The 26742-nt window shown below is 43.5% G+C and overlaps 2 protein-coding genes across 6 annotated transcripts in view; one reads left to right on the top strand and one right to left on the bottom strand.

Annotated features, from left to right (window-relative positions):
- Positions 1–26742, bottom strand: part of LOC126259388 (neuroparsin-A-like) — a 244252-nt gene that overhangs the window by 64776 nt on the left and 152734 nt on the right. The window lies entirely within an intron of this gene.
- The window catches only part of LOC126259386 (uncharacterized), a 229236-nt gene continuing 214381 nt past the window's right edge, over positions 11888–26742 (top strand). Inside the window, exons 1-2 of one of the 3 annotated variants that reach the window (XM_049956137.1) lie at positions 11888–12018; positions 15399–15495. In XM_049956137.1, the coding sequence (XP_049812094.1) occupies positions 15399–15495 (97 nt within the window). In that variant the 5' untranslated portion in view covers positions 11888–12018. Of the gene's footprint in view, positions 12019–13421; positions 13665–14761; positions 14857–15398; positions 15496–26742 lie in introns of those variants that run through there. The other 2 variants (XM_049956138.1, XM_049956139.1) reach the window with 2 other exon arrangements.

Genomic DNA, 26742 nt, shown 5'->3' with positions numbered 1-26742 from the left:
GCTGGTTTAATCTCCTAGAAAGTTTCAAAACAACGCACAGTTTGCCGCAGAGTGAAAATTCATTACATACACTAACTCATGGTAGATACACTTACCTGTACATCTTTCACTGAGACAGTATTGCCGTGGCAACATAAAAAAACCTCATTCTGGGGTTTTTGACCGAGGTTATTTGGGATATCTGTCTTGGTTAAAACGAAAGGTACTTGGAACTCACTTTCTTCACATTCTCGTTTGAGACTCACTTAACCCCAGAAGCAGTTTGCTGGCTTATGACGGAAAAGAACCTAAAGACTGCTAAGTCGGTACGCTAGCTCAGTTTTCGATTACAGAAAAAAGCACACAGTTCTTTTGATTTAACAAGGGAGTAGTAGTGCAGGTAAACTAATGGATAAATCATATATAAGAAGCGTAGATTCTTATATACGATTAATGCCTTTCTTTGGCATACTTCTTGCGGGTATGTGACTATTTACGTCTCTTGCTGTCGGTATAGTGTTCGGGAGGCCTTCGTGTAGACGTTTGCAGAAACAGGCACTGATTTCTAGGTTCAAATGGCTCTGAGCACTATGGGACTTAACATCTGTGGTCATCAGTCCCGTAGAACTTAGAACTACTTAAACCTAACTAACATAAGGACATCACACACATCCATGCCCGAGGCAGGATTCGAACCTGCGACCGTAGGGGTCACGCGGTTCCAGACTGAAGCGCCTAGAACCGCACGGCCACACCGGCCACTGATTTACAGAAAAGTGTGTACATGTTCCTGAATTTCTGCGGTGAACCGGGTAACGCTCATTGTTTTATCAGGCTTTGCTATGATATTCATTCAGTTTTAGAATCTATTGCCTCTTGTTAGTTCTTCGAAAACTATTTCTTGCCGTGTGCGAGGAAACTGATTAGTAATGAACCCAAGTCCGGTAGAAGGCATTACCCAAGGCATAGTTATTATTGCCAGGCACGGCACCCACAATTCCAAGAAAGACTAACGGAACGTGAAATCTAATGAACTGAATTCCAAGTAACGTATAATACGAGTACATTTCCACAGGCCAAGAAAAGTCAAACAAAGCTAAAACACTAACTATATCTTTTATAAAAGTAAAAACAATTAAGCCTGGCCGCTCATTTACATCATTTGTGGAAGAAGAGGACATTTATACTGTGACTGTAGTAGAAAAGATCTGTGACGATTTATAAATTCATAACAACATGAATTCATGCCACACTCGGAACAGCAACATATTTAGCTTGTTAATGGGGTCAGCTACAGTTAACTACTATTTTCTTAAATGACAGCTGCTTCGGTATTTTCCTCCACTTCTCAGGCATGATTCTTGACACACATCCGCGGAAGTTGCACAATTCGTGTTAAATGCACCACGAAAGTCGCATAATTCCTATTGAAACTACAGTGCATGTCTCTGACGGTTTTGAGCAAGTAATTAATGCTGTGAGCTCAATAAAGAAAAGCAGTCTAAAAACCCTTACTTCGCAGTAGCTACGTCCCCATTCTCAAATATTAGTGAAAATTGTAAAACCATTGAAACATGTAGCAAATAACAGCACTGACAAAGAAATGCGACTGATCTGTAGATAGCCACGTAGATTATGGATACATGCGCAAGCGTTGAGGATACGTCATCTTCATCTGACTGTGAGCAGTTTCTTTGGCACTGTGCGCGCACTCAATGGCGACCGGGCAACAAAGCCATCCCTCTTTCCGTGACTCGCCTGGCGGTGCTTTGGCAGCATCTCAAAAATACATCGTCACACATGCGCCGCCAGAGACGCCAATGTCTCAGAAATATCTAGTTCTATGTTATAATTTTTTCTGCACATACCAGGGGGCTTCAACCTAACACACAGGACATTTTCTGTACAGTGTATGTTTAAGGTACTCAGGTCAAAGTATATTAAAGGGCACATTTATGTTGTTACCTTAGTGGTTCGGTAACCTATATGTTATATAGCAACCGAGTCTCCCGATCTCTAAACTAGTGACTGTTGAACCATGTCCGAAATGTAACGTGGATTACGCCCTCGGGAACCCGTCAGTTTGCAAAAATGACAAGTCGTAAAACAGAGTCTTCGCCGAACTCAAGGTTATTCTGTTACTGGCAGAGGAGGTTGAGTCACGACTTGCAGAAAGGGAAGAACATACTGTACCACTAAGGCAATGCCTATAAGAACAATGCGGTTTTAAAACAAGGTTTGTAATTGCTGAGTGCTTTATTTGTGGTGTTTATGGACTGCGAATAACAACACAAACAAATGATTATATACTGGAATGTGTCTGCAGTGAAACCTTCAATGGAAGTGAAACGTGGACGATAAACAGTTCATACAGGAAGAGAATCGAAAATTTTGAAATGTAGAGCTGCAGAAGAAGATGCAGATTACATCGAACCACTAATGTAGAGGTACTGAATCGACCTGGTAAATGTGTTATCGTCCAAAGATCACGGCGCCACACCAGAGTCGGCAACACACGTTGATACCACAGATATTAGCAATGTCTCGCTGCAATCCGAAACGACGAATGGGAGAGGCCGAAGAAGACACGCCCTCTCTCTCAACACAGCAGCGGCCTCACATGGAGGTCAATATAAAGCCGAGTGTGAAAGCATTTCTTGACATCAGCTGGAGCAATCAACATCATCGAGTAGGACTAAAGAATTATTCAAGTCTCAGACGGATAAACACTTTGGTAAAAAAATGTTGGACATTGTACTTTAGAGGAAGAGTTTGTGATTGTATGCATCAAGCGAATCTTTAATAGTCGATGATAGTTGTAAGCTATGAAGCATTCCTATGGCAAAGGACTGTATGAAATTAATTCCTGCTGCATTTGGGCCATCTCTCAGAGTGATCAAAGAACACACAATGCCGTACAGTTGTACACTGATAAGCCAAAATATTATGAGCATTGCCCACCGCGACGTTGGATATCAGCTGCTGGCGCTGAGGGCACGACGCACGTACACAAATCAACGGCACGTCATTTACGCCAATTACATGATCTGTGCGTAGACATAAAATGCCACATACCTCCGCAAGCCTACCAACAAACTTGTGGATGTCTGATACGCAGAATCAGTCATGTATGTAGTACCACAGACTGATCATCAAGCTATTAAGCAGGTGTTCATAATGTTTCGGCTCATCAGCGTAGTTTCGTCTGGTCATAATAGAAAGTTTAAGACATGTGTGGCACGACTTACCTAAAACACCTCCTGAGCCATTAAGGACTCGTCAGTTCGGTAGCGAGCGTAAAAACAGTGTATAGAGACCGAGGCTTCATCACAGTAGAGAAATTCAAATGGATGTAGGTTACAGTAGTTGTGCAAGGTACACAGGCCTCAACAAAATAGACCAACATAGAGAGCTGGATCAAACTAAAGCTCGGACAGGACCATGACAACAACACATATACTACAACAATGGAATATATACGTCTGTTACATTTATGTTGCAAAATGTTTATACACTTTCTTTGTTGAGATAAAACGAGAAGGGCGAATTCACAGATCATAACCATTTTAAGAGAATGCACTGCTACAAAATCTTAACTGGTGTCTCAGCACGTACCATAGGCTGCATGTCTGAGCAAAATGGTATGATTTTTCACTGTCCGTTCCATTCACGAATGGTGACCTAGAAGACTCACAATCAGTACGTCTCCTTATAAGATTTAATCTAACTTTACGGTCATTGTTTTTTCATCACATTTGTCTATAGGCTGGAGAGCTTGAACCCTATTAGAATTTACGCTCGTGGTTCCAAACTTCTGTGGTCTGCAACGCATTTCTCCTAGTCTCCCACTGACAGTGAAACTGTCGTGCTGACTAAATAAATCCACAACGAAACGCAAAATTCTTCTTTGTCTGTTCTCTCTTCATTTACTCCCACTTTGTAATTATCACAGTCTGATCAACAATGTTCAGGAAATAGTCGGACCATGATTTTGTAAGTTGCAATCTTTGTTTCTGTATTATACATTAGTAGCGAATTCACTCCAGAATTTGCCTGCTGCAACAATATTTATAGGATTTTTCCACATTAAAGTACTGTGGTTGATTACTGCTGCATAATAATTGACGGTCGTTGGTATAGTTAAACAATTTTGCTCTTTTCCGCCTACTCATGAACGTTTCTTAAACCTATAATTCTTCACCTACAGCATAGAGATGTTAATTATTTATTTCTAATGAGTAAGGGCGAAAAGGTGTTAGTTAGTTACTTTTTTAATAGATCAAATTCAACATAAACGTAATGATGTGGGACGTGTCAACAGGATAAACGTAGAACACTTGCGGCTGCATGCTGGCCATTTACATGTAATTTTTAGTGATTAATTATTTCTACACAAGAATTATTCATTCTTCTACAAGGAATTGTTACGGAGAAAGCTCTTTAATCAGTTTTTGGAAACATTTCTGCTGTGTGTCAGACATTTTATATCTATAGGTAGCTTGTCAAAGAGTTTTATGGCCGCATATTTCACCCCTTCACCTGGCAAAGTTAGATTCATTATAGGGTAATGCAAATCATTTTTCCTTTTACTGCTGTACTTGTGAATATATATACACTCCTGGCAATTGAAATAAGAACACCGTGAATTCATTGTCCCAGGAAGGGGAAACTTTATTGACACATTCCTGGGGTCAGATACATCACATGATCACACTGACAGAACCACAGGCACATAGACACAGGCAACAGAGCATGCACAATGTCGGCACTAGTACAGTGTATATCCACCTTTCGCAGCAATGCAGGCTGCTATTCTCCCATGGAGACGATCGTAGAGATGCTGGATGTAGTCCTGTGGAACGGCTTGCCATGCCATTTCCACCTGGCGCCTCAGTTGGACCAGCGTTCGTGCTGGACGTGCAGACCGCGTGAGACGACGCTTCATCCAGTCCCAAACATGCTCAATGGGGGACAGATCCGGAGATCTTGCTGGCCAGGGTAGTTGACTTACACCTTCTAGAGCACGTTGGGTGGCACGGGATACATGCAGACGTGCATTGTCCTGTTGGAACAGCAAGTTCCCTTGCCGGTCTAGGAATGGTAGAAAGATGGGTTCGATGACGGTTTGGATGTACCGTGCACTATTCAGTGTCCCCTCGACGATCACCAGTGGTGTACGGCCAGTGTAGGAGATCGCTCCCCACACCATGATGCCGGGTGTTGGCCCTGTGTGCCTCGGTCGTATGCAGTCCTGATTGTGGCGCTCACCTGCACGGCGCCAAACACGCATACGACCATCATTGGCACCAAGGCAGAAGCGACTCTCATCGCTGAAGACGACACGTCTCCATTCGTCCCTCCATTCACGCCTGTCGCGACACCACTGGAGGCGGGCTGCACGATGTTGGGGCGTGAGCGGAAGACGGCCTAACGGTGTGCGGGACCGTAGCCCAGCTTCATGGAGACGGTTGCGAATGGTCCTCGCCGATACCCCAGGAGCAACAGTGTCCCTAATTTGCTGGGAAGTGGCGGTGCGGTCCCCTACGGCACTGCGTAGGATCCTACGGTCTTGGCGTGCATCCGTGCGTCGCTGCGGTCCGGTCCCAGGTCGACGGGCACGTGCACCTTCCGCCGACCACTGGCGACAACATCGATATACTGTGGAGACCTCACGCCCCACGTGTTGAGCAATTCGGCGGTACGTCCACCCGGCCTCCCGCATGCCCACTATACGCCCTCGCTCAAAGTCCGTCAACTGCACATACGGTTCACGTCCACGCTGTCGCGGCATGCTACCAGTGTTAAAGACTGCGATGGAGCTCCGTATGCCACGGCAAACTGGCTGACACTGACGGCGGCGGTGCACAAATGCTGCGCAGCTAGCGCCATTCGACGGCCAACACCGCGGTTCCTGGTGTGCCCGCTGTGCCGTGCGTGTGATCATTGCTTGTACAGCCCTCTCGCAGTGTCCGGAGCAAGTATGGTGGGTCTGACACACCGGTGTCAATGTGTTCTTTTTTCCATTTCCAGGAATATATATATATATATATATATATATATATATATATATATATATATATATATATATATATATATATATATATATATATCTGAAACTTAGATGGATTACTGATGATAAATTTCATAAAGAAATAGAGGTATTTTGAATATGTTACTATTATTCCCACCTTAAAGAGGCATCTGCAAGATGTATGTGTGTGAACAACATACGTAGTTCTAATTACTTTCTTTTGTACAATGAGTACTTTTCACCTAACCGAGGAGTTAGATCGGACATTATCACACAAGACACAAATGAATGAAAATATACAGAATGTGTTAACTTACTGACTTCTGTATCCCTATAGCTGCCAGTTATTCTTATGGCAAAGGTAGCCGAACCTAATAGTTTTAGCATGTCTGCTACATGGTTTTTCCAGTTGAAGTTTTCAAGAACATGCACACCTAAGGACTTACAATTTTCTACCGTAGGTGAACTTTTTTAAAAAAAAGTTTAAAGCTAGCTCATTTGTGCAAAAGCATCCAGTAACTTTCACTAAAATATCATTTACTATTTCCCCTGTCGATACTTGTTTGCTCGGTTTCGTAACACTGTTAGTATCACGTAAAACATGACTATTCTGCCTCTTGATTCAGATAAAATGGCAGTTCATTAACATAAAGCAAGAACCGATCCCGGTGAGTTGACCATTGTAATTTATCTCCATTCAGATAATATGGCGTCCTTCTTTATATTAATCTAGCAGCCTAAGGCAGCTTTCTGCATTCTGTTTCTTAAAAAAGAACTTAAACAAGAACTAAATGAGAACTGAACTGCGTATTCGATAAAACCTTAACTTCTCTTAAAGAATATTAAAATAGCCACAGTCAAACGCCTTCGATAAGTCTCAGACAATCCCAATTGGTGATGTTTTATCGTTTAAAGATTTTGCTACGTGTTCAGTAAATGTGTAAATAGCTGACGCACCAGGTTGGTACTTTTGAAATCCAGAATATGAATAGCTAAGTATTCCATTACTACACAAGGATGTGACAACCGTGGAGTACATTATCTTCACAAAATTTTAGAAAATGAAATAAGGAGTGAAAATGGGTGGTGGTTATTGACATCTGTGGAGTCACTCTTTTTATAGAGGGTGATAACAATGGCATATTTTGTGGGAAAACTCATTGAGTCAGTGACACATTAGAAAAGTGACTAACAAGCGGACCGCAACTGCTTGTCCTCGCCGATCTCGTCCAAATTTATGATATATACAGGGCTTTGCCAGAAACGGAAGTGGCAAACTGGGAGCTCCAGATGGGAAAGAGTTTTAAAAAAATAGCTTGTTTTGCGCGGGTCGGAGGACTCACGACACATTATGTTAACGTAGTTCCCAGGAGGCGGCTTGCGCAGAGGAAAGCAGAACTGTAATCCGAGGGTTGTGCAGTCGATATCTATGTGGAACCTTTTTTATTTTTCATTTTCAATTTTTAAGTTACTGCAAATAAACGGAAATAATGCTCAGTACATTGGTTTTGTTAATATATTCATAAAAGGTACGCAAAGCAAGGCAAAGGGAATTTTGACACCGATAATTCCAGCCACGGAACTCATTCGCTTGCTAGCTCCCGATCGAGTAACTCGAATTATTCTAAATTATTGAGAGAATACAGTGAGAATGTTGTTTCTCTGTACAAACTTTAAAGTAACGAAGTAAATTGCAGCGTTTATAAAATGTGCAAGTTTCCGACAAAATTACTGCTTCTCGTGTTTTTAGGATGAATATCACTCCAGCAGGTGTGAAACACCAACTGCAAAATAATAATGGTATCTAATTTTATATGTGAAATTCTCGCGCACGTCTTACCATCCGCCGGCCGAAGTGGCCGTGCGGTTAAAGGCGCTGCAGTCTGGAACCACAGGACCGCTACGGTCGCAGGTTCGAATCCTGCCTCGGGCATGGATGTTTGTGATGTCCTTAGGTTAGTTAGGTTTAACTAGTTCTAAGTTCTAGGGGACTAATGACCTCAGCAGTTGAGTCCCATAGTGCTCAGAGCCATTTGAACCATTTCTTACCATCCCCTCCTGGAAATTTATTTGCAATCCCAAATTTTATTTTGCCTTTCGTTCTTATTTCTTTTACGAAAATATTTATAAATACAATATACTGGGCTTTATTTCGGTTTATATGCAGTGTAAGTATCGTTGCTACACAGGAACTCGACCCTGCTATCCTAGGATTGCCGTTCTGTATTCCTTCCACTGCGACAACCGCTGCCTGGGAATTAGGATGACATAGAAGGCTCATGCCTTGCCCGGCACAAGCAAAGAAACGCTATTTTTTTCTCTAAACGCTTGGCCATCTGGAGATCCCGCTACTGTCAGTTTCATTTCGGCCAAGAACTGGACAAACCATACCTGTAAATTTGGACTAAAGCGGTGATGGTGAGTAAGCACAGTCGCTTTGTAAGAACATTAAATATTACAGGGCAACAACTATTCAGTATTGTATTGGAGATAGCATCCACACCTATGGAGACGTGTTTGTCGTCCGCCTAGTTGTGATTTCGCCTCTTATCAAATGAAACGAGGTATCGAGAGCACAGACGGCCCAGTGAATCGTTTAATCCAGATTTTGTGAAGGCTGTAAATCAGGACAGAGGTGGTTCTACTTTTTTTTTTCAGTGTAACTTGGGAATGCTCATTCAGATTACTATGAACACGAATCAGGATGTTTATTTCAACATTCTTGGAGACCACAGGTTGTTGTTTCCTCTACACCTTGACGATGAGTATGGTGTACATACGCCCGTCTATGCTGGCAGTTTTTTTATTATTATTATTTTGTTTTGAAATTATTATTTATTTTTTAAATATTGAAATTTTGGAATTTAATAACCACCAATTTTTTTTTAGCTAGGCTTCTCTGCTGGGATTGTCTGTTGGCGAGTAAAATTTTGGGACGTGATTTACGCCTAAAAGCTATCGGACTTCGTTCTGCAAAAGGTGAAATTTTAGATGCAGGTTCTATTTTGAAAGCAAACCAAACGTATTACACTGATTGATTCCGTTAATACGCGATCATTCACCAACAGACACTCCCACACAAAGTAAGCCACATTTACTTTTCAAATTCATGAAAAAAATGCTGAGGAAAAAAGGTATGGTTATTCTTAATTTCAAACACAATTAAATTAAATAATAATAATTATTATTACGCAAAATGAGTACAATGATTGATCAAGAAGAGAGAACAAAAAAGTCGCCGGTCCGGTTAATTTCAAATTACACAGATCGTCTTATTACAGAGATGTTTTATTGTAATCTCAGTGTCTACTAAGCAGCGATAAAATCGACTCAACGCTACTACGCGAAAACACACATTAACGAAATTCGCTAACACTTGGGGAACATTACACAGCTCCCTAAATTTTTAAAAGTTTATGAAGTCTTTGTAAAAAGTTCTAAAAATTTACATCGCTTCATTAAGTTTTAGTCTTTAGATTGTCCTTTTCTTTCATCATTTCATTCGTTTGAGCTGAAGCCTGTTTTAGCTTTGCCAGGAATGTAATTTGCCTTCCCATTCACGTGCGATCCTGCCGGAACCTGGCGAAACGACAGGAAAGGCATAGGCATCCAGTTCCTTTCTCATAGAATTTAAAAACTTTACACATTATCAAGTCATACACAGATCATTGTAATCGCAGTGTCTATTAAGCAGCGATAAAATCGTCCCAGCGCTACTGCACGAAAACGCACGTCCGCAAAATCCGCTAACACTTGGGGAACATGACAACAGTCGAGTTCACAGGATCCAGACGTATAGTATTGGTTTGACGAACACTCTGTCAACCCTGTACGACCTTGACCTACCCGCTAAATCGCTCGATCTATATCCTACAGGAAATGTCTGGAACTAAACTGCCTGGCGAAAAGAGTGAAGTGGTCAGAATGCACGGTAGAATGTCACTGTAACTTCGTACACGTGAAGGCCATCGGCGGTTACGTAAATGATCAGAGTTGCAATTGTCTGTAACTGGTAGAACGGCCACCAGAGTGCACTGTTGGAGTTAAGTGCTACTGTACTTGGTAGGATGTACAACGAGCCTGAACAGCGTCAGATGTCATCACTCTGAAGGACACGGAGATGCCGTGTGCTCGTGTGAGAGGGCATGGTCGACACCTGGCAGTGTTCTCCTTGAGGGTCTCCATTTGACCCGATGGGCGTATCGGGCAATATCCAAATTTGTGGGGCATTCAAACGTGCCAGTGGTCCGATGTTGGGCTGCACGCTCGTCGTCAAGATTCCAGTACACTGTATCTGACCACCATAAGGGAGGATCGCTATACCGTCAACAAAGCACATCGTCTCACGATCACATCTGTGTCTGCCGTCTGAGAGCAAGTAATGGACTCCTTGCAAATTTCTCTGCGATCCCCCAGCATTAATCGGAGACTAGCGGCAGCCAAACTAGAGAATTACCCTCCTATGCGTATGTGGCATGGTCCAACGATAGCGGTGCCGTACCGAAGTTGACAACACACATCCATTGCAGAGACATTAGCGTGTTCTCGCTGCAATCCACAGTGGCGAAAAGGAAGGCCGAAGAAGACACATCCTCTTTCAGCACAGCAGCGCCCTCGCACCGAGGTCAACATAGAGCCGAACACAGAAGCGTTCTACTCAGTTTGTGACCTCAGCTGAAGCAGTCAACATCATCGAGTTGGACAAAAGAGTTATTCAAGTAACAGGTGGAAATGTACTTTTGTAAATGATGCACAGTGTACTTCAAGAGAATTGTTTGTGGTTCTATGCATCAAGGGATGCTTTAATAGTCAATGTCAGTTCTAAATATTCGAGCACTCATGTGGCAAAGGAATCTATCAAGTTAATTAAATCAAATTAATTAAACCTTTTTATTCATTCATGCCATAAATTGAACTAATATTTTATATGTTGTAGTTCCAGTGAGCTGTTTCCCACAGCAGTCAAAGTACCCACAGTAATTGCCAGACGATTGTAATTTCGTCCTCGTATCCTGCCGTTACACCACAACACAAACTGCTGTGACCACGAAGCATAGAATGGTGCTGAATTGCGTCGCATTGTGTTCAGTGATAACTCGTAGTTCTGTACAACCTTGGATGACCGTCTTCGGCGAGTATGGCGGTGAAGTGCGCAGAGGTTCCATTCTTCCAGTAGTTCGGAGAGACTTTATAACACCTTTCCCAGCCGAATCAGTGCCTGCATCCAGGCCAGATGGAGTGCAACATCATTCTGGTAAGTGAACTCATGCTGCCAAGTTATTTGTAAAAGTGACTCGATTTTCGTCATGGCTGAACACTACATCCCTCACAAACCCAAGTTTCATTTCTTTTCCTCCTCCCTCTTCGGCGTGTTTCACTTTCTTTGTCGGGCAATGTATTTGGACACCGGGTGGAACGTAGCAATCCACATACCTGTACTTTTGAAGCTCTACAGGGTCCAATAATAATCACTGCCTAGCTTCATCTTGTGGACTGTCTTCTACGTCGAATTGAGGCCATTTTCAGGGCAAGAGGAATTGTTAGACGGTAAGAGCGCGATGTCTCGTGCGGGTGACTATCTTTTCGTCCCGTGTGCTTATGTGGCTCGTGCACTCAAGAGGCCGGATAAGGCTTAGCACGGTCACCATCGCGCAGTGGACACGCCCCCCCCCCCCCCCCGGCCTCGCCGCCCTCCCCCGCTGGCCAGGTCTGCGCGGTATTCAGGTCTGGGGACGACGCAACATCGCCGACCACGCGTGCTGCTGCGTTCATGCCGGAAGCTGAGTTGGCAGCTGGGAGGGGAGTGGACGCAGAGGCCCGCGCGGCGTCGCGACGCCCGAGCCCTTCCCGACTCCTCTTCCCCCGTCGGGCGCCGGTGTCGACGTGGCACGTCCGACGCCAACTCCGCGCGCCGCCAGTCTCTGAATGACCGTCGTTGCCTACGCTAGCAAAAACTGCTCGCATTCTTACTGCTGGAGTTAATAGATCGAGTCTTTCACAGATTACAGGTGAGCACTAACTGTGGTGTTGTGTCCGACATAATGAAGGTTGGTGTCACCATTCCATAGCGATTTTGGGATCATTTATGGCACTCTTTGCGGATTTGCAAATTTAACGATGTATACCGGCTAGGTCGATAACCACTTGTTAAATGAAAAAGATCATGCTCTTCTCCCTTTTCTATGCTATAGATTATTTTCCGTGACAGATATAGAAATATAACGACTGCAGCTCTCGTTCTTACCATATAGAAAAAGTGACGTGTTATTTTAAATTTTAAAATTCAGCCGTATCTTGTTTACTATAGCGAAGGACTCAAACTGAAGGCTCGACATCTGTTTGAAATTAGAATTTTTTTTTCTTCAGTGAAATAAATTTTGATGGATGACAAAGGTCAAGAATTCTACGAAACGTTTTGTTTTCCTTTCTTGCATCAGACGAAATGCTGTGTATAGTTTAATGTAATTACTGGCATACTTTACTCACGAACGTTAAAGGATCAGAAATATTTTTTATCACGTATCATAATATTTTTCTTCAGTAACTTATTTACCTGAAAATTTTCTGGCTGGTACCATTAGTACCACTTTGTACTATACTTGCATCAGAATACCTTAAAATTTTCGTTTTGGTAGTCATTACTGCACTGTGCACGTTGGCAAGTCGTCTGCCACTCCCTGTGCAGAAGTAGAACTTGCATGTAAAAACGGTCGCAGCAAAAGAGTTTATAAAAAGTGGGTGGGATACTAACGGCGGTACGTGGACGCTAAAAAAAGTGAGCTGTGAAATGTGTTTTGTTACAGCAGTGTGAACGTAGATACTTCTTATAACACAGAAAGTTCTATATCCTATAGATACTTCTTATAACACGGAAAATTCTATATCCTATGTTTATGTCTAACTACTCGAATGTAGAATATTGTGTAATAGTTCGCTGTTCAATAGTTCTCTTAACCACGTTCTAATTTATGGCTGACCTTCTCACCTCCACTGCGTCATGAAGTTGCACATCTCTTTGTTATGAGCATTTTTACTACTGTTGGCGTTCGCTTATGTGAACTAAAATGAACTTCACATCGACTCGACAAACCAGTTTACAGTTATTGAACGGTGAAAGATATTTCTGTCTTTGAGGAATTATGTAATTATTATATTGCTGCAGTATGCTAAATGAAATTCCTAATTGTTTTAGTGATTTCAGAGCAGTGGGATGTCGAAGTAGCATTGCAGTCACAATCACAAGTACTTGTAGTGCAGCTCTTGGCGAAGTGCGCACGTCTGTGGGTTGCGACAATGTCTTCCCCGAGTGCGCCGTGAGTTGCCCAATGTGGAGTGGCGGCACTACTTGTTGAAGGCTCCCATGGTGCAATTCTCGGCAATGACTGGGTTGTTTACAACACGGGCCCAGCCTGCCAGTGTTTGCTCCGACGTGGGGGCCGTCGCTGTAGCAATACGAGCAAACACATCTATTGCGCGTGAACGGTCGTCGCGCGATCTGCTTTATTTTCAGTAAAGAACTGAGAGACAGCATTTCGTCAAACGCGTCAGGATACTGTCTACTCTTTCTGACCGCCTTCAGCCTATTGCTCGATACGTAAAGTCGACTACGCCCGGAAATGTCATTCATAATGTGAATGGAGTCAATGGATTTCAGGTAAGGCATTCACTTGTTTTACGCCTTTGCTTGCCAGCGAAAGAAGGAAATACTCCACATAACCCCCTCCTTAATATTTCAAATTTCAATATTTTAGCTATACAACTGTTTATACGGAGGACTAATAAAAGTTGTGGTGATTTAGAAGCCGTAGAGTGTCGTAATATACAGTCCATCATCGCTACGATAAGTAAGATTTGCACCTCCAGGTGACAGCGTGTTTCAATTTTTCAGCAATATAAAAATGTATTCTAGATTTTTCAGCAACATATAACATCTGTCATTAAATAACCACAATGGCAGTCGTGAGATGTTTATGGTAGGTGATCGAATTTAATCACATTGTCTCTGTAACTAAATGCTGCAGTGTGAATGATTTTTGATCCTACTGGAATCACAGACTTTCGTTCTTGAGAATTAATGTTTATAGCTTTTCATGCTAAAATGTTCGTCTGCGAGCACTCCAGTGTTACTACTTTGTTTGAAAGGATACGGAGATAGTAAATGCAAAACAACAGTCGTTTACTCTTGATACGCCACGGACTTCACTCCTTTTGTGGACTGGTTATTTAGCTCACATGTCTCAAAAGCAGTTTGATGTTCTCACTCTGACAGAATTACACGTGTTTCACATTTCTGACAGCGCGTAAGATTGCAGCTCTTTTCCCCCACCAATTTACAGCAGACTCACAAAGGCATGCTGCGTGTTGGCCGCCACAGCCAATCAAGAGCTGGCCATGAGGTGTCGGGAGTCCCACGTCATCCATTCAGTTATAGTGACCGGGAACGTACTACAATGGGACGTTCTCGCTTTCAGTAACATGTAGCTCCACAACGTACCTTGTAGTACTGAGCCGCATCTAGGGGAACGTGTCCTTCTAATCCTTGTGTCACCATTTTAGCTATTTTTGTTTCAATTGTGGTACGAAATTGAAGTAACGTTCTCAGAAACTATAAAATAATTTTAGCACAGCTCATACAAATTCTTTTTAGGTTGTCTTTGAAAATCTTTAAATATTAATGAAGGCAGTAACATGCTGTTACTTTCAGCAACTATGTTACAGTATCCTTTAGAAAATTGCACTGAGATAGTAGGACTTGTGAAAGACTCTGGACAACTTCAGAACATCGTGACGTCACAAACCCGCTGGAATTGTTACCGACTGTCACAGTACGAAGACAGCTGGGAACGGTAAGACATTTTCACACTATGATGCAACGAGCGGAAGCGGGTTTTCTTTCTTACTAAGAACGTAAAATCGTGATGATTGTGTCAGTCACGTCGAAAAATATCGCCAATGAAACAAATGAGTTAAAAGAGCTTTGCAGATCCGAATTTTATATTGAAATTCACGATAAATCGCAAAAATTGCCGGTGACCTCTCGACGTGGAGTTGTGCTCTATCCGAATTCCCCCCTACGGCCACAAAGCGGTGGTAACAGCACATAGCCACCTAATGTGCGGTCAGCTGTTTGTAGATGGCCTATTGTGAATCGCATCAAGGTTATGTGATTTCAGCGCTCGCTCACTGCCGCAGAACGGCCAGTCGACCATTTCGCTTTCCGTAGGTTCTTTTTCTTGTATGTTTAAACAAATTCTCTTATAAATACTTCGTATGGGTCTCTGTTTTATAATGCGTAAGAAACTATGACTAAGGTGCTGCATTAGCTATTGTATGAATACTGCCTCAGATTCTGTACCATTTTCTGTGAACTAGGACACTTATGTTCCAGATGGGCATGATAACTCGCGTCAGAAAGCGTCTGCAGACGCTGCACTTGTTGGCCAAGATGGATTCGCGTCTACAGGAAGAGAAAACTGCACAGTCAGGTGAGTACCACTCTCATAATGGCTGTAATACAGCTAGTTTAGGCATTAGCGTCCCGTCAATGGCAGGGCCATTAGAGACGGAAGTGACGGTAATTGATCCAAAACACAGCAAGGAGGAATGCTGCCTGCAACATTAATGTTAACTTTTCTCCAGTATATAGCTCGGACGAGTGATAAACTTTTAACGTGCAACTGGTTGGATGTAAGATTCCCGCTGTATCGAGTTGCATCTCATTGTATCTCATTTACATTGTATCTCATTTACCTTGACCACCTTAAAAGAATTTTTACTCCAGAAGCAATACAAAAAAATATATCAACCAAATGTTGTTTACCAACCATGATTGCCGTTTTGTAATTTCGTTCGTTACGAAGATATGAACAGCAGGTCTTTTTAAATAGTACCCTTATTTTTTTCACCACAAGGCCTATTCAAAAATGTATGGCAGTGTATGAAAATGACATTCTTAAAACCTTAAGGCGCTCATGACTTTGACTGTCCTGTACAGTGTCCACTTCCTAAAGCTGACACTAAACAGATGGAAACAGGAAGAAAGTGGACACCGGTCATTCAATCAACAGTCTTCAGCTGAAGGCTTGTATGAGTACAATCTACAGCAACGAAGAGAAATGTTACTCAGCTATGGGGAATGACGGTTGACTGAATAACTGCGCTGAGAAATCAAATAGTGAAGGTAGCAGAGGAGAAAAAAGACAGTGCCCTGCAAAATCGTTGGATATCTTCCCTTTAGACATTTGCTATTGGTTACTTTCTTTATTGATTTCTCAGTTGACTTGCAACTAAACTTTCTTTACATCCCAAATTCTTCTACCTAGTTATAGATTAAGATTATGATATGTTTAAGAAACGTACACTCTGTCATGGGAGTCATAGCCATTAACAGACCAGAAAGTCCCGTTATGTGGAACTCACACATTAGTGTCCATATCTAGGAGGCTTACCAAACTTGCACGACAAAAATATATTTACAGTTTACAATGAGAATATTTACTGAAACAGAACTCTCGTTTCCAAAATGAGGCATTGTGCTATTCATATCGTTCAAAACCTCATACAAAAGTCATGGCAAAACATTATGTTCAGTAGAATGTACAACGTATATCTCCCATCCCGTGTATGGGTAGGGAATGACTGTCGCGCAAGAGAATCGGGTTACAGTCTCCGCCTTGCACTTGACAGGACTCGAAATGAGTGCACTAAGCTTCATGAAGACAATAAATTAAGGAGTTACTTGAAGATAAAATAACTGCTTTGATTTGAGGAAGATAAAATTAACCGACATCAAATTGCTGTGTTATCTACATCCGTTTCCCTACTTAAGTCTAATGACGCCTTTGGTAGAGGAGAGCATAAAGATCTGCCAACAGAGTGCAGTCCACCTGTTGCCATGGCAGAGTTACGAGTTACTTTGAACAGACCATCAAGTGAGCTGTTCCTTTTTTTCTCGTAACAGATACTGATATTCATCGTAATCTCTTATCACTCTATAGCTTCATACGAATGATATTACAGCCTTCCGCTATTGGAATGTAGCGATATGACGAGAAGCCTAAACCGAGCTGAAAACCACCGAAATTAAGGCTGTAGATTCGTCAAAGCAAAAATCACCATTCTACTCTCTGTGGATAGGAGATTAAATCGAAAATAAACGGAAGAGATAGGCAGGCGAAGAAATAAGATTCTGAGTTTTAGTCTTTCCAACATTTACAAAAAAAATTTTAATTTAGACATGAGTTGGCATCGGAGTGCGGTATCGAAATTTCCCTTCGCAGGAATCAGCTTATTACAGTTATTCTAGGTAGTCAATAAAACACGGACAACATGATGTATTGTGAAATATATTTTAAAAGGCTTAAAAACTAACGCAAGGAGCCAAATATCTGTTTGTCAGAAAGACACATAAAAGCTATACGGAGAAAAGGAGATTAATTACGTGCGTATAATTATCTGTGCTGCTGTTTATGCTTTTAAAATATAAATTTTAAATAGTTCAGATTGTACGCTGTATCTGCTTCATTTCGTCTGTTTTCCCTTCCATATTTTACGTCTCCCCTATACAGTGTATATAATGCAAAGGGCGATATTTTAATTTCAGTATCTTTTACCAAATGGCGTTGCGCTGTACATTCATTGAAATATTTTAGTTTATTTCATGATGTTCCACGTACCTAACTATTCTTGTTATACACGGCTTTATAGTGGATGTTATCACGTCTCATAGCGGCAGCTATTTGCTGGAACTTGTAATGTGAATATTTTGTATATATTTAAGTGACCATGAAGTGATAAATTATAATACAAATATTTACAGAGATCACATACTTCCAATTGCTAATACGGAAATTTTTAAAAAAGGAATAATTATGCAGCTAATAATTGCAGAAGTAGCCATTACAGATAATATGAGGAGCGTTAAATAAGTAATGCAACAACTTTTTTTCTGAAAGCAGGTTGGCTGAATTCAGGATTCCAAGGAATGATATTATTCCCCACTCTTTTGGCTAAAAAAGCCTATTTTTCTAATTTCCATTTAAAGCGATAGCATTACCTTACTAGGAGGGCCTTTGTGCCAGCACGGTACGACTCTAATGGTCGACGTCGGAGGCAAGGCCTTGCAGCATCAGCAGTCTTACTATCATCCACGTGGTGCTTCTCGCGGAGTGCGTTCCGCACGGGTGGTCATTTGTTGCTTTTTATGGGCTTCTGTTTGACGCCGAGAAACCCAGCGAGCAGAGATAAATTCAGCCGAAATTTTTACAAAGGCACAGACGGTGTTTAGAAAGGATAGATTGCATGCAACCGGTGGTGGCGTGTTTGTCGCTGTTAGTGTAGTAGAAGTGGATAGTTCCTGTGAAATATTATGGGTGGAGGTTACACTCAACAACCGAGCTAGGTTAATAATTGGCTCCTTTTACCGACCTCCCGACTCAGCAGCATTAGTGGCAGAACAACTGAGAGAAAATTTGGAATACATTGCACATAAATTTTCTCAGCATATTATAGTCTTAGGTGGAGATTTCAATTTACCAGATACAGACTGGGACACTCAGATGTTTAGGACGGGTGGTAGGGACATAGCATCGAGTGACATTATACTGAGTGCACTATCCGAAAATTACCTCAAGCAATTAAACAGAGAACCGACTCGTGGAGATAACATCTTGGACCTACTGATAACAAACAGACCCGCACTTTTCGACTCTGTAAGTGCAGAACAGAGAATCAGTGATCATAAGGCCGTTGCAGCATCCCTGAATATGGAAGTTAATAGGAATATAAAAAAAGGGAGGAAGGTTTATCTGTTTAGCAAGAGTAATAGAAGGCAGATTTCAGACTACCTAACAGATCAAAACGAAAATTTCTGTTCCGACGCTGACAATGTTGAGTGTTTATGGAAAAAGTTTAAGGCAATTGTAAAATGCGTTTTAGACAGGTATGTGCCGAGTAAAACTGTGAGGGACGGGAAAAACCCACCGTGGTACAACAACAAAGTTAGGAAACTACTGCGAAAGCAAAGAGAGCTTCACTCCAAGTTTAAACGTAGCCAAAACCTCTGAGACAAACAGAACCTAAACGATGTCAAAGTTAGCGTAAGGAGGGCTATGCGTGAAACGTTCAGTGAATTCGAAAGTAAAATTCTATGAACCAACTTAACAGAAAATCCTAGGAAGTTCTGGTCTTACCTTAAATCAGTAAGTGGCTCGAAACAGCATATCCAGACACTCCGGGATGATAATGGCATTGAAACAGAGTATGACGCGCGTAAAGCTGAAATACTAAACACCTTTATCCAAAGCTGTTTCATAGAGGAAGACCGCACTGCAGTTCCTTCTCTAAATCCTCTGCAAGAGAGGCGCTCTGCATCGCGGTGTAGCTTGCTCGCCAGGTTTCGAGACGGTGCGTTTCTGGATGAGGTATCGAATATAGAGCTTCCCCCTACTTATACCTCCCGAGGAGATCACGAATGTAAAATTAGAGAGATTAGAGCGCGCACGTAGGCTTTCAGACAGTCGTTCTTCCCGCGAACCATACGCGACTGGAACAGAAAAGGGAGGTAATGACAGTGGCACGTAAAGTGCCCTCCGCCAAACACCGTTGGGTGGCTTGCGGAGTATAAATGTAGATGTAGACACACAGCTTTGAGAACCAACTGATAGACGCCAGAACTACCAACATAGACGTCCAGATGAGAGCATAGTATTAGATTGTAATCCATAGATTACCTCGAATGAGAGTGTCCGCACGTCTCAACATTGCAGGAATCACCGCTGTATACGACCGGATGGAATGCGAGAGATAGGACAGGTCTGCACGACCTTGTTGCGATGATGACAGACGCCTCGCCCCACAACTCAACGAGGTTTTGTTCACTGCCAGCTCTTTATAGACATTCCTGTGAATATCTGCGATACTCTGGTTTTCTGACCAAACAAATTCAGTGATAACTTGGAGCGACCTCCGTTACAGACGCCAGTTTACAGGCTATGCATAGCGCCGGTACTTATCGGACCCTCATGAATTTATAGAGGCTGAAGCGGGATTATTACACGTTGCCCTATAACAAATTCCGAATTTTTTTCAAGCGAAACTGGCCGAGAAAAAATGAGTTGCGTAATTTATTGAACACTAGGTGAAATTCGAATCGAAGGATTCAGTGACATGTCTTCGGTTCTCTGAGTGGTGGGGAGAGAGATTTTTGAATTTTCTTTACTATGGCCTTTCTTAGAAAGTAGAGCACTCACTTTTTGGCACACTTAGCACGGGCGAATCACGCGATAAATCGTGCGAAATTAGGTCGAGTGGAGAAGACAGCTGGTCGTAATCCCGCCACAATCCAGACCCGAGAGAAAGAAGAAAAAAGAGAAAGAAGGTCGTAACAGAACGCTGTCCCCCCGACAAGAAGACGGAACACATAGTTACAAATAGAGAGTGAAGCAGCCAGAAGAACTCGCTCGGTGGCGCAACGAGCACCTCCGCGCGAAATCCGGGTCGTGGGCCTAGATCGCCACAGTTCCAATATTATCCCGTCGCCTGCACATCGAAAATATTTACTGCGCCATCCGGCGACGCCGCAGCACGCGACGGAGAGGGACGAAGGGTGATAAATAAACCGAAGCTTGTCCCAGGTCGAAAAAGTGTGATATACGCGCAGACGGGTGGCCGATGATTTACAGACAGCGCGAAACCGCCCTTACGGACGAGTTGCGTGAGTTGGTAGCAGCATCTCTCGTACAGTATAGCCCGCTTGTTTACCGCGAGGATGGCTACCCGAGCTAGCCGCGGCGTGGCGTGCGTCACGGGAAGCGATGCCGCGCCGCAGCTGGCCGGCGGCCAGGAGGCGCTCAGAAATACCGGTCCTGGCCACGCCGCCCTTGCACGGCGCCTTCAGACGGCCGACGAGTGCCAGCCGCCGTCTCCTTGACATCACCTGATCACTGCCGCCACGAGGCTGCAACTTCAGGCCAGCAGAAAGTTATTCATTCTTTTCGCACTCCTCATGTACACTGATCAGCCAAAGCACTATGACCACTGCCCACCGCGACATTGGATGCTGCCTGGTGGCGTGACGCGGTAGGTAACGGATGTAAGCGGAGCAGACACAGGCAGTGCATCACCGTAGCGAAGATACGGACTGCAGATGGGGAAATTCATTGAGATAACCCATTTGGACAAAGGCAGGTTATTACACTACTGGCCATTAAAATTGCTACACCACGAAGATGAAGTGCTACAAACGCCAAATTGAACGGACAGGAAGAAGATACTGTGATATGCAAATGATTAGCTTTCCAGAGCATTCACACAAGGTTGGCGCCGGTGGCGACACCTACAACGTGCTGACATGAGGAAAGTTTTCAACCGATTTCTCATACACAAACAGCAATTGCCTGGTGAAACGTTGTTGTGATGCCTCGTGTAAGGAGGAGAAATGCGTACCATCACGTTTCCGTCTTTGATAAAGGTCGGATTGCAGCCTATCGCGATTGCGGTTTATCGTATCGCGACATTACTGCTCGCGTTGGTCGAGATCCAATGACTGTTAGCAGAATATGGAATCGATGCGTTCAGGAACGCCGTGCTGGATCCCGACGGCCTCGTATCACTAGCAATCGAGATGACAGGCATCTTATCCGCATGGCTGTAACGGATAGTGCAGCCGCGTCTCGATCCCTGAGTCAACAGATGGGGACGTTTGCAAGACAACAACCATCTGCACGAACAGCTCGACGACGTTTGCAACAACATGGACTATCAGTTCGGAGACCATGGCTGCGGTTATCCTTGACGCTGCATCACAGACAGGAGCGCATGCGATGATGTAATCAACGATCAACCTGGGTGCACGAAGGGCAAAACGCCATCTTTTCGGATGAATCCAGCCTCTGTTTATAGCATCATAATGGTCGCATTCGTGTTTGGCGACATCACGGTGAACGCACATTGGAAGCGTATAGTCGTCATCGCTATACTGGCGTATCACCTGGCATGCTGGTATGGGGTGCCTTTGGTTACACGCTTCTGTCACCTCTTGTTCGCATTGACGGCACTTTGAACAGTGGACGTTACATTTCAGATGTGTTACGACCCGTGGCTCTACCCTTCATTCGATCCCTGCGAAACCCTACATTTCAGCAGGATAATGCACGGCCGCATGTTGCAGGTCCTGTACGGCCTTTTCTGGATACAGAAAATGTTCGACTGCTGCCCTGTCCAGCACATTCTTCAGATCCCTCACCAACTGAAAACGCCTGGTTAATGGAGGGCGAGCAACTGGCTCGTCACAATACGCCAGTCATTACTCTTGATGAACTGTGGTATCGTGTTGAAGCTGCATGGGGAGCTGTACCTGTAGACGCCATCCAAGCTCTGTTTGACTCAATGCCCAGGTGTATCAAAGTCGTTATTACGGGCAGGGGTGGTTGTTATGGGTACTGATTTCTCAGGACCTATGCACCCAAATTGTGTGAAAACGTAATCACATGTCAGTTCCAATGTAATATATTTATCCAATGAATACCCGTTTATCATCTACATTTATTCTTGGTGTAGCAATTTTAATGACCAGTAGTGTATTACGTAGAGCCTGTGAACGAGTATCCCGAGAAACTGGTCGAATGTTCACATGCTACTGTCGTGAGCATTTACGAAAAGACGTAGAATGACAGTGAAACTACCACCAGGCGTTAAATGATTGGACGTCAAAGACTCTTCACAGAACGTGGAGCTTGGAGGTTTGCCTTATTTGTAAAGTAGGATAGATCTGTGGCATCTCTGCCGAAAGAGCACAATGATGTTGCCCGCACAATTGTTTCGGACCACGCCGTTCATCGTATACTATTGAACATGGAGATCCGCAGCAGACCACACCTTCGTGTACACGTGTTGATCCAAGGACATCGTCAGTTACGATTGCAGTGGGCACGGAACTATTGGGATTCGATAGTAGATCTATGGAGATGTGTCGGCTCTTCGGGTGAGACATTTTTGCCACACTGGGTTGATGGTCGACTCCACAAACACCATGATCGAGGTGAAAAGCGGCTCTAAACGTGCAGCGCACCAGGACGCAAGCTGTTGGGAGCAGTGTTATGCTATGGAAAACATTCTCCTACGTTTGTGGTAGAAATGGAAGACACGTTGACAGCTCGCACCACCTGCATCCATTCATGCGTGATGTCTTTCCCGAGAGCGATGTCATCTTTGAGCAGTACAATTGTCCGTGTCTCGGGGCTAGAAACATGCTACAGTGGTTTGAGGAGCATTATAGCTACCTCACCTTGCTCAGTCGACGACCAAATTCACTTGATGTAAATCCTATGGAACCCATCTGCGTCGCAATCGGATGCCATCACCGTCTACGCAAATCAGCGGCCTATTATTTACGCGAATTACATCACCTGTGCGTAGACATCTAATGCCACATACCTCCACAAACCTACCAACAAACTGTAGATCTGCGATACCCAGAATCAGTTCAAAATGGTTCAAATGGCTCTGAGCACTTTGGGACTTAACATCTGTGGTCATCACTCCCCTAGAACTTAGAACTACTTAAACCTAACTAACCTAAGGACATCACACACATCCATGCCCGAGGCAGGATTCGAACCAGCGACCGTAGCGGTCACGCGGTTCCAGACTGTAGCGCCTAGAACCGCACGGCCACACCGGCCGGCCCAGAATCAGTGATATATTTCGTTCCAAAGACAGGCAAAGAAGCTATTACGCATATGATCATAATGTTTTCGGTCATCAGTGTACATTGAACTTTTCCGTGTACAGGGAGTTTCAGACAATAAGTATTCCTCTCTTACTTAGACTAGCTGATCAAAAGTATCGGTTGGTTTGTGATGATGGTTGGTTCGTGGGGCGCTCAACTGCGCGGTCGTCAGCGCCTGTACAAAGTCCTAATCTTCACACAGTCCAATTTTAGCCACTTTGACAAATTATGATGATAGTGAAATGATGAAGACAGCACAAACACCCAGTCCCTGGGCAGAGAAAATCCCCAACCCGGCCGAGAATCGAACCCCGGACCCCGTGATCCAGAGGCAGCGACGCTAGCCACTAGACCACGAGCTGCGGACCAAAAGTATAGGGACACCCCTATCCGTTGCGGAATTGACGACTAGCAATAATAGCAGAGTGGGTCGGTCAGGATAGCCAGTGGCTTCGAACGTGGACTATACTCTGGATGTCACCAGAGTAACATATCCACAAGGGATATTTGAACCCTTCTAAAGCTGCCCCAGTCGTCTCTTGGACATATGCGCTTTAAGGTGACCACAGCCTTACCATGAGAAACACTTCCATGATGAAACACCACTTACTCAGTACTTCACTGTTGATACTACACATGATGATAGGTAACGCTCTACAGACATTCGTCAAACCCATATCATTCCATCTTGCTTCCAAGTGGAAGCAAGGAGGAACAACCACAGTCAAACTAAGACCAGACCATCGAGGTTTGCTGAAGGTGGCTGTAAAAAGTCGCATGAAATCGGCGGAAGGACTCACTCACCAGTTCCAAAGTTGTACCAGCAGTCCAGCTTGCACAATGACTTTGTGTAAGTAGTCAAAACGAATGGGAACAATGGTCGAACAGTTCCTTATAAGCGACTCATTTCTGTAGCCAGTGCTAAGTGACAGTTGAGGTGGTGCATAGAGCGATACAACTGGACAAAGGATAACTGGAAAAAAGTGATTTGGAGTAATGAATCACGCTGTACGCTGTGGCAGTCCAATGGAATGATATGGGTTTGACGAATGTCTGGAGAGCGTTACCTGCCATCATGTGTAGTATCAACAGTGAAGTACTGAGAAAGTGGTGTTTCATCATGGAAGTGTTTCTCATGGTAAGGCTGTGGTCACCTTAAAGCGCTTAAGAAAACCCTAAATGCGGAGGCTATGGACACATTTTACATCATTCTAAACTGCACACGGTAGAACAATATTTCGGATACAATAACGGTTTGTACTAGCACGACAATGCACATTGTGATAAAGCAGCGTCTGTGTGGCAATGCTTTGTGGACAATTACATTTCTGAAATGGATAGGCTTGCCCAGAGTCCCGACCTGAATCCAGTGGAACAGCACTGGGATGCGTCATAATGTCGGCTTCGCTCCAGACACCAGCGTACAAATCTTCTTGCGCCGCCTCTTGAGGACTAATGAACAGTCATTCCTCGACAGACATTCATACAGCTCACTACGAGTGTCCCGAGCAGAGTTCAACCCATATTAATGCCCACTAATAGGTGTCCAGATAGTTTTGATCAGATAGTACCCAAAATAATAAGTGAAAGGAATACTTGTTTAGATCGCTAAACGTAAGAAATGGTACTCTCTCTGCGTAATTACGAACAGAATTATATATTAATTGTCCAGACATTTACAACAACGAATTACAAAAATGGTTCAAATGGCTCTGAGCACTATGGGACTCAACATCTTAGGTCATAAGTCCCCTAGAACTTAGAACTACTTAAACCTAACTAACCTAAGGACATCACACACACCCATGCCCGAGGCAGGATTCGAACCTGCGACCGCAGCAGTCCCGCGGTTCCGGACTGCAGCGCCAGAACCGCTAGACCACCGCGGCCGGCCAACGAATTACATATTTTTTAAATAAAATTTTAAATTTTTCTATCAAGTAGCTGATGTTGTTAAGCCATCTGTGTGCAAACCTATTTTGTTTAAAATTCAACAAATTTTAGTTAGGGAGCTAGAAACGTTCGAAGCTTTAGGGAGAGATACTAAATGCTCTACATAACTATTTGTCTTCGACTGAGTGTTCTGGTAATGGAATGCTCATTTAAGTGAGGTGTTCAGACGAGTGTCCATTTTCCTGGATGCTCAACCCGATGCCCCTTCTAGGCGACCTGCGGATGAGATACAAAGTTTGTTGCTGTCACGAAGAGACAAACTTCTTCGATGTAATGTTTGAAGTCACGGGGTATATAGGTTCGGTGACATAAACACCAACCTCATTTGTTTGTGTACTCCGAGTTTCCTTGTATTAGTCGAACAGAATGTTGTTGTACCTACGATTGAGGGCGCTTCTGTCTACTCATTATGACTCAAAGCGTAATCGGGGATGATAGTACAGGCCTAACTGGCCCGAGAGCGTTGGCAGTGCGATGATTATTCCTTAACCATCGCTAGACTTGTTTATCGTTACGTCACAACGTGTTTCCGGTAATAACCAAGAGCAAAATATCGTGGGTGGGTAGTGTATGTCATTCTAAGGAAATATCCCACCATCTAACCAAGCATGACTCCAAATACCACATCAAGGAAGGTTGTCGATTCGTTGCACTCGAGGGAAAAACACGAACGGCGTAAATCCATACTCTTGAAGACAACTGTGAGCCTTTTTGAAGGAGAATAATTACACTAGTTACGTAATAAATCGTTAACGGCCTGTAGTTAGGTGTCTCCAAGTACTTTCCATTGCAGTACTGCCTTGTGAGGAGCAAAGAGAACTGAGCGGTCGCGTGATCAAGACTCGACACAAACTGTAGAAACATAGAGTTAAAACAGTAAACTATTCCTATTTATGCAAGTGTTTCAGATTTAAGAGTTTGCTCTCCGTGTGCTCAAACACGTTAGTAACTAAGTATGAAGCTATGGTAGTAGTCCCCAGATACGTCTAGTTCAGCCATAAGATTCAGTTAGGTTAAGCCAACCAAAAGGCAGAACTCATACGAAGAATAA

The sequence above is a fragment of the Schistocerca nitens genome, chromosome 5 (assembly GCF_023898315.1).
Source record: "Schistocerca nitens isolate TAMUIC-IGC-003100 chromosome 5, iqSchNite1.1, whole genome shotgun sequence".
In the NCBI taxonomy this organism is placed as follows: domain Eukaryota; kingdom Metazoa; phylum Arthropoda; class Insecta; order Orthoptera; family Acrididae; genus Schistocerca; species Schistocerca nitens.
The sequence above is the reverse complement of the archived record's forward strand: the minus strand, read 5'-3'. Positions and strand labels throughout refer to the sequence as shown.